At 41.0% G+C, this 12,547-nt stretch overlaps 1 protein-coding gene across 1 annotated transcript; it reads left to right on the top strand.

Annotated features, from left to right (window-relative positions):
* Positions 1 to 1,065: 1,065 nt before the first annotated feature.
* LOC123499916 lies at positions 1,066 to 2,103 on the top strand. The gene has a single exon (XM_045248449.1). The coding sequence runs from the start codon at positions 1,066 to 1,068 to the stop codon at positions 2,101 to 2,103; it is 1,038 nt and encodes a 345-aa protein (XP_045104384.1).
* Positions 2,104 to 12,547: the final 10,444 nt, after the last annotated feature.

The raw sequence follows: 12,547 nt of genomic DNA, 5'->3' as shown, positions 1-12,547 counted from the left end.
GGCTTGTAAGCCAGCGCTCTAAACACTGAGCTACCGGGCCGTGTAAGTGTGTGTGTGTGTGTGTGTGTGTGTGTGTGTGTGTGTGTATATATATATATATATATATATATATATATATATATATATATATATATATATATATATATATATATATATATATATATATATATATATATATATATATATATATATATATATATATATATATATATATATATATATATATATATATATATATATATATATATTTTTTTTTTTTTTTTTTTTTTTTTTTCTTGTAGGCAGACGAGGTTGAAAGCTATAAAGCATTCTCCTTTGTTTAACTTTTTGTGTACGGTTTCTATGTGCCGTACTGTTTTTCTGTCTTTTTCTCTTAGTTGGTGAAGCAGTTGACTAAAGGTCAGCGACGTTTCGGAGATATCTCTCTCCATCTTCAGGCTGTGGTTGTGTGAGGCATGTGCGCGTCTTATATATGTTTCCGTTGGATTATGACACCAAACTCAATGCCATCCTGAGTGATACCACAAAATTTAAAAGAATTACTCGCAACCCCACTGAATCCCTCAAGAAGCATGTGAATGCCACCATCACATCCATCAATGCTGGCAGCAACAACCTCAAGCTTCAGAAGATAGTTGGAGAGTTCTCACCAGGCTACGCATACGGCAACGTCAAGACCCACAAGCAGAACAATCCACTCCGCCCTATCATCTCGCAGATCCCAACGCCCACCTACAACATAGCTAAACGCCTCAACCAGCTCCTGACACCATACGTCCCCAACACCTACTGCATCAACTCATCCACTGATTTCCTCGAGATTCTCCGCGACGCTCCACCACAAGCAAACTCCATCATCGCCTCCCTTGACGTGGAGAGCCTTTTCACCAACGTCCCGTCGACAAAACTATTAGCTTCATCCTCAACCGTGTATACCACAGCAGCGACACCACACCACTGGACATGCCGGAGAAACACCTCAAGTCCCTGCTAGAACTCTGCACTAAAGAAGCCCCCTTCATCTCTCCAGACGGCAAGATGTACCAACAAATCGATGGAGTCGCCATGGGTAGCCCACTCGGCGTACTTTTCTCAAATTTCTTCATGGGCACCATCGAATCAGCACTCCTCACCACCGATCGTCCCTCCATATACTGCCGCTACGTGGATGATATTTTCATACGAGTCAGGAATCTACAAGAGCTTCAAAACCTCCGCCAACGTTTCATCAACGCCACTGGACTCAACTTCACCTATGAAGAGTCAAGCAATGGACGCCTCCCCTTCCTGGACATCCTGGTCACTGCCAGCAACTATGGCTTCAAAACAACAGTCTTCACCAAACCCACCAACCAAGGACTCTGCCTCAACGGGGACAGCGAATGCCCTAAACGCTACCTAACATCTACCATCAGCGCATACGTGAGGCGAGCCCTCACGCACTGTTCTACATGGGCAGAAACACACCAAGAACTAGAGCGAGTCACCCAAGTCCTTGTCAACAATGGATACTCAAACACTCACGTATCCCAAACCATAAAGAATTACTTAGATAGATGGCACAACCAGCAAGACACACCGAGGGAAGAAGAAAAGATCAAACTATATTACCGAGGATACATGTCCACCGACTACAGAACAGAAGAGAAAGTTATGAAGGACATCATATACAAGAATGTTGCACCTACCGACGAAAATACCAGAATCACCCTCACCATCTACTACAAATCAAGAAAAACAAGCCAACTCCTACTCCGCAACCGACCTGCTGACTACAAGACGCCCTTGCAAGAGGATCATGTCATCTACCAACACACCTGCAACAGCAAGGAATGTGGACCTTGCTCATACATTGGGATGACACGAACCACACTTTCAAGACGTCTGACATGTCACCTTAGCAGTGGAGCAATCAAGCAACACTACAATGGAAGAAATCACAACCAAATCACTCTCCAGAACCTTGTGGACAACACCGTCATCATAGACAGAGAAAACGACCCCCGAAGACTATTTTTCCTTGAAGCCATCTATATCAACATAATGCAGCCATCCATCAACATTCAAACAGAGAACCTACAAATCCTCCCCACTCTGAAATGACGAGCAGCCAACCAGCGCGCAGACCAGACACACAGAGCCACCTAACTAATCCAGCCAATCATAGCGCAGCGCTGCGCATCACCTCCCTACTCTGACCCAACGGAAACATATATAAGACGCGCACATGCCTCACACTACAACATGGCAAATCCTAGCATTGATAACGGAACAAATAGCTCAGAATAAAAGTGATAATGGCCAATGTCAAGTAATTCTAAGAGATATTTCAAAAGCTTTCGATAAAGTATGGCATTTAGCGCTCAAATACAAGATTTTACAGCTAAACATCCCAACAACAATAGAAAAGCTACTATGTGACTTCCTTGATGACAGAACTGCCCAAATAAAAATAAAAGATCACACAGGCCAAGTAATACACATACAATCAGGTGTACCTCAAGGAAGCGTCATCTCTCCGACTCTCTTCACAATATACACCAGTGACATCCCCCATCCTAGGCACGGAACCAATATATATTATGCTGATGATATTACACAAATCACAGGGTACCCAGGAAAGTCCAAAAAAATGCTGAACCTAATTACAGAACGAGAGATTAAAACAATCAACACTTATGAAAAAAGATGGAAAATTAAAACAAACTTAAATAAATTCACTCCATTACATATAGCAGTAAAAAACACTATTCCTCTTACAATAGATGAAAATTACATAGACTTCTGTAGAGAAGGCACAAGTTTGGGCTTGATAATTTCAAACGGTTACATCTCACACGTAAAAAATAGGAAAATAAAAGCAAATATGGCACTAAATAAAATCTACAGGTTAAAAAGTCTACCGGAAAAAATAAGAACCCACCTGGTCAAAGCACTAATTCTTCCAATTCTACAATATCCCCCTATCCCCTTACATGCAATAAGTGATACCCAACTAAGTACACTACAAAAGGTACAAAATAAGGCTCTCAGATTCTCCACTCAACAATACTACCCATACACAATGACAACAGAAGAAATACACATACATACCAACACAAAACCACTAAACATTTTCCTACACGAGCAAGCACAAAAAATATGGTCATCTCTGGAACACACACAGAATGAGACATACCTACAATTAATACAAAAGAAAGATAACATTCGAAAATACCACAGAGACTATCCTAGCAGTCTGGAAAAATACAATTTAACATCATACCAAAATACAAATAAGGAAGTTTTACTTACCATCTCACTTCATCACTACTCAAACCAATACTTAAGCTCTTCTGAAGAGCAATGGACCTGGGGAAGTTCGGGTGAGTCGTCCTCTGCCTCACGCCCTGAGTCGCCTGGGTGGGGGGGCTGTCAGAAGCGGTTGTGAGAAGCGGGTGGCTTCCCGCGGGTAGCTTCTCCCCCAGGTGAGGGGTGGTGTCTACCAGCTCTACCAGCATGGCATCTGGCAGTGGGGGGAGGAAGATGACGCCGTGCACCCTAGCGTCCACACTCAGCATTTCGGAAGGAAAGCAATGAGTGCTACATAATTCAATTCTCACACAAACCGAGTCCCCAACCTCTGATCTGGGCCCTGAGTCGTCGGGAGGGGGTAGCTGAAACCGATAACTGGAGCAGCTGGGTGGCTCCCCCGGGCAGTTTTTCTCCATGGCGAGGGGTGATCACCCCCAATGGTACTGCAGCTACCCGGTAGCGGACAAAGAGCTGGAAGGACTTGATAAGAGTGAGTGACATCAGTAAGTATTCTAGAAAGAAAATGCACTAATAACCCTCATATTTGTTCCTAGGACCCACCACTGACTTCTTGTTGTTAGACTTAGTTATTGTTTGGTAGGGTAGATGGGTTTTGTCAGGGAAAAAAAAAAAGGTTGATTAGATGGGATTTTTACAGAGAAATAATAAATTAATTATCTAACAAATGAAATGAATAAAAGATACTTACCAACACTTACCTTTGGGAATCTTCATCTCATGACCAGATGACCTGAAAAGGAAAAGAAAAAAAAAAAAAAAAAATCATATATACACACTCCAAACAAAGAAACATCCAACATAATACACACATACACACTATACATGCACAACAACGCCAGATTAGCACTATACACATAAAAACCCTAAAACATATTCATCCACGCAAACAACAACATATAAAAACATAAATTCTTCTAGGTTGGGACGTCTAAACCTAGCACCAGCGATGAATGATAATCTAGCCTTAACAAACCATTGTAAAAATAGCAACGTGGCATGCCCACACACTTTTATCTCTGACTTTACTTCATTATTTCTCACTATTTCCTTCATCTGTACAACCCCTTATATCGCTTCATCCCACTTATCTGTTACATTCAGTTCAGACACTACAACACATTTCTCTCGACGACGAACACACACGGACACGACCAAGCCCACCACCGAACCATGGCAAGTCCTGCTCACCACCCTGGACTTGTTAAATGGTTCAATGTGAAAGCTGGTTACGGGTTCATCCAGGACCAAAACACGGGTACAGATGTTTTTTGCCACGCATCTGGTCTCACCCGTCCTCTTAAGGAGTGCCCTCCCAGAGAAGGAGACCAAGTTCTTCTCGCCGTTAGGGAGGGAGCTAGGGGACCAGAGGCGTGGGACGTTGCGCCAGTCAGCACATCTCTCCCTTCGAAGACCTGGAACCGTTCACCGCGACCGCGACAAGGTGGAAGCGAAGAGGATATCCAGGCAAAGATATACGCTTGTATATATACGGCAAAGGCGTTGGCAGGTGGGGATCATCGCCATCTTCAGGAATTGATCCCTGTCATCCTGCAGCACAACGGCCTGCCTGCAGTTTACATCCCCAAAAGCGCCTTGCCTGCCAACACCCGCGCCAACCCAAGGCTCTCCCGGCGAGGTCTTCCCGGAGCTATGGGGAAGACAGAGGAGTCACCCGTGGCTGCTCCAAACACCCAACTACCAACAACAGGAGCAGAAGCAGAGCCAACGGGAGACAAACCCCGGAACTTGAAGGAGACGCAGGACGACGTGCCGGGGGAAGAGGAAGAAGAAGAAGAAGATGAAGATGACGACGACGACGACGACGACGACGACGAAGAAGACGACGAGGAGGAGGATGAGGAAGTGGACGTCCTGGGTAGCGGAAGTTGAAGGGGAGGCTACTTCTCTCCAGGGCGGCAAGCCAAATCTCCCCTCCGACCCCCAGCCCCTCTCCGGCAAGCAGGAAGACGACGGCTGGGTCACCAAGACAAAGCGGCGACGAAGTAAAGGCCTTCACCTAATACCTATAGGTTGGTGCTTCCGAAGGCCGAACGGAAAACCACGCCAGCAATTGCCCTCCGTGAGTCGCCCACCGTCACCAAGTTAAGGCGAGAGAAACGGACGGGGAAAGTCCGCGAAGACGTGCTGTCTGGCGTCTACATTCATGAAGAAAACCGCTTCGTGGGCAACATCAAAGGATACACAGGATTTTTGTATCTTGCACTGTCCCACCCCTTGTTTGTATCTTCCCCCCCTTTTCTCAATAAACTTTGAAACTTTGAAACACTACAAGACTCTCACTGGCAACAGAGCAACGATGGACACCTATTATAAACGCAGAATGAAAGCAAACACTTATGGGCCGCCACCAAGGCAGTAAAGGCCCATGCCAATCCTTGGGATTGGCGAATCTTCACAACAACAACAAACAACCTCACACAACCACAGCCTGAAGATGGAGAGAGATATCTCCGAAACGTCGCTGACCTTTAGCCAACTGCTTCACCAACTAAGAGAAAAAGACAGAAAAACAGTACGGCACATAGAAACCGTACACAAAAGTTAAACAAAGGAGAATGCTCTATAGTCCAGTGGTTCCCAAACTATCTTACCTGACGCCCCCTTCTTGCTTCCAGTAGACCCGCACGCCCCCCCCCTCCCACTTCCTCTTTTGCTCATGTGAACTTATTTTATTTTATTGCATTTATTTCTTAGCATTGTTCAGGAAAACAGATCTCTGTTTGTATTAAATTTTAATAATGAAAGCCATTCAAACAAATAATAGTACATTCCAGAGACATTTTTTCTAAGTAAACTAAACACATTTGGTTGAAAGGGAGCGAAAAAAAACTTTAGCAAACTGACCGATGACTTCACGCCCCCCTTGAATTCTCTTTACGCCTCCCTAGGGGGGCGCGCCCCCCAGTTTGGGAACCACTGCTCTATACTCTATAGCTTTCAACCTCGTCTGCCTACAAGAAAATATCCTCCCTGGCTATACAAACATATATATATATATATATATATATATATATATATATATATATATATATATATATATATATATATATATATATATATATATATATATATATATATATATATATATATATATATATATATATATATATATATATATATATATATATATATATATATATATATATATATATATATATATATATATATATATATATATATATATATATATATATATATATATATATATATATATATATATATATACAGGGTGGGGCATGGATGCTTCCCGATTTGAGAATGAAATAAAAACCTGTTCACACTTCATAATTCTTTATTCTTCTTTTATGCCTTTCACACAATATGGAAGATTTACACTGTTTTAAAGACAATATCTTTTAAATGTCCTTCATTGTCAATACACTGATTCAGACGATTTCGGAAGCTTTGGTCTGCTCTCTCCAGCATATTGAGTGGTATATTGGCTATTTCAGTTCGGATGGCGTTCTGTAGGTCTTCCAGGGTCTGTGGACGGTCGTTATAAACCAGGGATTTGAGATATCCCCACAGGAAATAATCACAGGGGGCTAAATCAGCGTGTGCCCACACTGCAGGCATTTCAATGGGATTCCTGAGAGAAGTTTTTCCTTACCGACTGATTTCCCTGAGAGGAGACTTAAACTGGCCTGCGCCCTCACCTGATTTAGCCCTCTTTGGTTATTTCCTGTGGGGATTGGTTTATAACGACAGTCCAGACCCTGGAAGACCTACAGAACGCCATCCGAACTGAAATAGCTAATATACCGCTCAACATGCTGGAGAGAGTAGACCAAAGCTTCTGAAATCGTCTGAATCAGTGTATTGAGAATGGAGGTGGACATTTAAAAGATATGGTCTTTAAAACAGTGTAAATCTTCCATGTTGTGTGAAAGGCATAAAACAAGAATAAAGAATTGTGAAGTGTGAACAGGTTTTTATTTCATTCTCAAATCGGGAAGTATCCGTGTCACCCTCATATATATATATATATATATATATATATATATATATATATATATATATATATATATATATATATATATATATATATATATATATATATATATATATATATATATATATATATATATATATATATATATATATATATATATATATATATATATATATATATATATATATATATATATATATATATATATATATATATATATATATATATATATATATATATATATATATATATATATATATATATATATATATATATATACACACACACACACACATCCTGTTGAACTTTGGTAACTTGGACCCCAATAACTCAGATTTTCTGATAAGTTGGACACTGACCAACCCATGGGCTAAATTCTGCCTGCCCAGTTTTTTTTTTATTTCTTACAATCTTTTTTCACTTTCCTGTATCTCATTTTCTATTGACATTATCAAAAATCCAATTCCAACAAAAAATTTGTAGTTTTAGTGTAAAATGATACCAAACAAAAGCCAACCAGAATTTTTACCAATTTTGAGAAATTTTTTGGTGTAAAAACCACTTTTAAAGATGTTCGTTCCTAAAGATTTTTCACAATTTCATCCTTGCTTTGCTACTTATATTCACCTGATTGACATGAAACTTTCACACATGATTATGTATACAATAGTGACTTCGTGGAGCATGATAAGATGATAATGCATCAAATCCCGCTTCTCTATGTAGATATTATTATTCACTTGTACGTGAGGGTTTCGGGCGACACCATCAGCAGCATCACTTCAATGTACTGTTTTACTACTGAACTGGACACTCTATGAGTTGTTATTAGTGTGTTGTAATGAGATAATGATACAATGAAGTATTTGTTACTCGTCTGGTCCAGCTTTATACCTCTGTCTCAATATGCTGCTGTGGTAGGGGCTGAGGATGGAGCCCATGCATCGCAGGCTGGCGTGCCTGCGACCCTCCAGGACGTGGTGCAGCTTTTGCTGGGAATCCAAGCTGAGGTCAGGGACTTGCATGTGAGGGTCACTGCCTTGGAGTGACAGCGGGAATCAGCGAGCCCTCCACCCCAGTCCAGTCAGCGCCCCAACCTGCCCACAAGAACGAGCCCCAGAGTGTGCCGGCCAGCTCCCGGCCCCAACCAGTGTCTGCTACTGTCCAGCCTGCCCCAGATAACAAGTCCCAGAGTGTGCCGGCCAGCCCCCGGCCCCAACCAGTGTCTGCTACTGTCCAGCCTGCCCCAGATAACAAGCCCCAGTGTGTGCCAGCCAGCCCGCGGCCCCAGCCAGTGTCTGTCCCGGTACATCCTTCGCCCCAGTCTGCCCCTGATAGCCAGCCCCAGGGTGTGCCGACTACTTCTCGGCCTCAGTGAGTCCAGCCACCGGCCCTTAGTACAGCCACCGCTTCTGCCGGTCCCGGCCCAGCCCCTGTCTGTGCCGGAACGCACACCTCCGCGGTCTGGGTCCCCCTCTGTAGAGGCGGACCTGGTATTGGATGACATGGACATGGATGAGGAGGAGTGGGTACCCACGGCTGCTCAGACACTGGACCGGCTGCAGGACAAGCTCGCCGCTGTGACCGAGGGGGTTCGCTTGGGTGCACCAGCAGGTATCGCTGTCCCAGGTTGGCAGGACATGCTTCACCTTCGGCTCCTGACGCACTCTTAAATCCTTTTTATCCCATGTTTAGGGGGTGGTCGGCATGACCCGACTCCCTCCCTTGTTATATACACTTCTACAACAATAAAGTTATAAATCAATCAATCAACATAATCTTTTCTTATAGTATTATTGTGAGTTATGTGATGTATGATGAAGGTAGTTAGAAAAAAGTGTTTGAAAAGATAACAGTAGTCTTATGATATAGAGAGAAGGTGGCAATGAGGTGTGGGATGAGGCAGGGTCTCCGCGTTATGGAGAGGGGAGGGGAAGGGAGGCGAGGATTCAAGGTCCAGCTGTCCCCAATGATACATCTGCTTGTTTTCTTGTTGTCTTCTCTTCTTCAAGTTTCTGATTCTAATCCTCATCAATTTATGCCTGTAAGAACGTTATTTCTAAAAAAATAAATAAATAAATAAAAAAAAAAATTTAAAAAGAGGGCTAAGTGATGCACCTCCCCTCTTGACACCTTGGCCTAAGGGCTGTGTTTAAACATTATTCTAGCAAGACAGTAAAAACTGGAAACTGCTAACCATGAAGACTGCACATACTCACACTGTAGTAAGTAGGAACATAACATACTTACACAATACTGCAGTTAATTACTATAGAATTTATTGATGGAAAAGCTACAAATGCAATAATTTTGTAATGAAATTATCATGGTTGACTGCTTAATTCTTCCACCTAGTGGCGAGCATTCCATTTGAACAGCTGCTTAGGTGCGAAATTTTGAATATCATTTTATGCTTTTAAATATTTTTTATTTTGGGTATTATGTTTTTAGTTTTTGTATCAGTAAGATATTCTATAGTAATAAACTACTGTTGACCTTCGCTAACTCGAACTAATAGGGGGAAAGGATGAAATGTGAGTGTCTGACTTATATGAATTCCACCCCCCCATCACACCAAAACAAAAAGTAGTGGAAGTAGTGCAGGATTTATTTTGGGATTATTGTCTCTCTGAAACCTTCAGTCCCTAAGTTACCAGATAGTGTAGTTTATTTTTTGATAATCAAATACCTTTCCCATCAGGAAGCCAGTTTCAAATGCCTCGTGTAGTTACGTCATGACTCACCATAAAATATTATGTACCGTATCACTTATTATTTGTGTCTATGCAAAAAATTTTACATGAATATTTTCTCTTGATAAATTTCAACCTTTTGTGTGTGTCTCTTTCTCACTCTGAGACTCAGTACATGGCCAGGCATCAAGAGGGGTCATACGTCACTTAGCTTTATTTTTTCAGAAATATCCCCTTACGGACATAAATTGATGAGAATTAGAATCAGAAACTTCAATAAGAATAGACAACAAAAAATAAACATATAATTGCAAGAAGGCTAACAGCTGGACCTTGAACCCTTGCCTCCCCTTCGTCACCAGTGTTATCTCCCCCTACAAGACCCTCACCTCACTCCACACCTCATGCTTCTTCATCCTCTCTCTATATAATGAAACTGCTACGATCTTTTCAAACTTTTTTTCTCACTACCTTCATCATCACAACTATACATTATATAACTCTCACACTAACACCATTACACAAAAGATTATTTTGAGACAAAGGTATCAGGCTGGACAATAGTAATAATTACTTCACGGTATCCTTATCTCACTTCAACACACTAATAATGACTCAGACAGTGTCCAGTTCCGTCGTAAAATGCCAAATTGCAGTGATGCTGCTGATGGCGCCTTCCAAACCCTCATGTATTAGTGAATATTTTCTCAAGGAATGGGTATCTGACACATTATCATCTTATCATGCTCCAATAAGTCACCATCGAATAAACAATCATGTGTGAAAATTTCATGTCAATTAGATGAACACAAATAACATAACAAGGATGAAATTATGAAAAATCTTTAGAGCGAATCTCAAAAAATTATTTTTTTGCACCAGAAATTTTTCACAAAATCGGTATAAACTCTGACTTTTGTTTGTTATCACTTTAAACTACAATTAAAATGGAATTTCTTGTTGGAATCAGATTTTTTTATAATATCAATGAAAAACGATATAGGAAAGTGAAATAAAACTAGAACTTCAGTCCCTGGGCCAGTCCGAGTTTGACTTATCACGAAAACTGACTTATTGGGGTCTGAGTTATCAAGGTTCAACAATGAGGTACATTGTTATTCCCACTTACTAGAAGATGTCAGTCCCCTTCAAGTGGTGAAGGAGGCATCTCTGAGCCTATCTGGCCTCCATGAGTCCCTCCTTACCAATGAATTATTCAAATCACCCTTGAACATATTCCTTTTGGGAATATGTGCAATCCCCATGAGTAAGTTACTTTCATTTCTTTGTTCCAATGTTTGAAGCAGAACTGTATGGTTGGACACTTACCATTAGTTTTTTCAAAGTAAATATTCATCTGATATAATGGTGAAACAGACAAGTACAGTAAAAAGGTAAAACCTGACTGGTTGTTTAAGTTGAAATGCTTGAAGTTGGTGGTGTTTTCAATGTTTGATTATTTTATTTATCTACCTGTAGGTAAAACTTAATTTACTACCCAGCACTAAGTGCCTCAGGGTGACACTGGGCCAGGCTAAGTAATAGTTTAGGGGGTTTGACTTATCTATAAGGTACACCCATAGTACAACACTTAGGGTCAAATTATAGAGGTCGACACATGTGCCAGATCAACTTATAAGCCGCAATATACGGTACTGTTCAGTTAGTTTTAGTGTTAAGTTAACTTAGGTTAAGTTTGCTGTGGTTTGGTTGGTCAGGGAAATGAAAATAATAAAATTTTGCATTGATTGAAATAGTCTAAGGTGACAAAAATCCACATTTGGTGACTGCATCATTTACTCCTGAAAAAACAAGGGTTGAGTGTGTATTTACCTAGTTGTACTTACCTGTTGTATTGTACAGGGTTTGAGCAGGGCTCATAGTGTCCTGTCTCCATATCTCCATTTATCTTTAAAGTTATGCATACTATGTGCTGCGACAATTTCCTTATCCAATGCATTCCATTTTTCCACCGTTCTGTGTGGAAAACTGTATTTTCCAACATCCTTCACACACTGCCTCATCCTGATCTTCTTTTCCTGTCCTCTTGTCCTTCCATCTCCTGCCAACAGCACCAGGTCTTCTTTGTCTATTTTTTCAATATCATTTACTATCTTATACATTGTTATTAGGTCCCTACGTTCTCTTCTATCCTGTAAGGTTGGCAGTCCCATTTCCTTCAGTCGTTCTTCATATGTGAGGTCCTTTAATTCCGGCACCATCTTTGTAGCAATCTTCTGTATCCTTTCCAGTTTTCTTATATCTTTCTTAGAGCTCAGAGACCATACTACTGCTGCATATTCCAGCTTGGGGTGTATCAGGCTCGTGATGATTTTTTGCATCATATCTTTATACATGTAATGAAATGCCACTCTTTCATTAGTCAACATCTTATATGATAGTCCAAATATCTTGTTTATGTGTTTATCAGGGCTCAGATTTTCTTGTATGATCACTCCAAGATCTTTTTCCTCATTTGTTTTCATTATTTGCTCTTGTCCCATTAAATAGTTCCATACTGGTCTTCTCTTACTCTTTCCTAGTTCCATTATGTGACATTTCTTGG

The sequence above is a fragment of the Portunus trituberculatus genome, chromosome 50 (genome assembly GCF_017591435.1).
Source record: "Portunus trituberculatus isolate SZX2019 chromosome 50, ASM1759143v1, whole genome shotgun sequence".
NCBI classification, from domain to species: domain Eukaryota; kingdom Metazoa; phylum Arthropoda; class Malacostraca; order Decapoda; family Portunidae; genus Portunus; species Portunus trituberculatus.
The sequence above is the reverse complement of the archived record's forward strand: the minus strand, read 5'-3'. Positions and strand labels throughout refer to the sequence as shown.

Excerpts from the sequence above, each read along its gene's own strand:
- LOC123499916 (XM_045248449.1), top strand. The coding sequence starts at position 1,066 with ATGGGTAGCCCACTCGGCGTACTTTTCTCAAATTTCTTCATGGGCACC.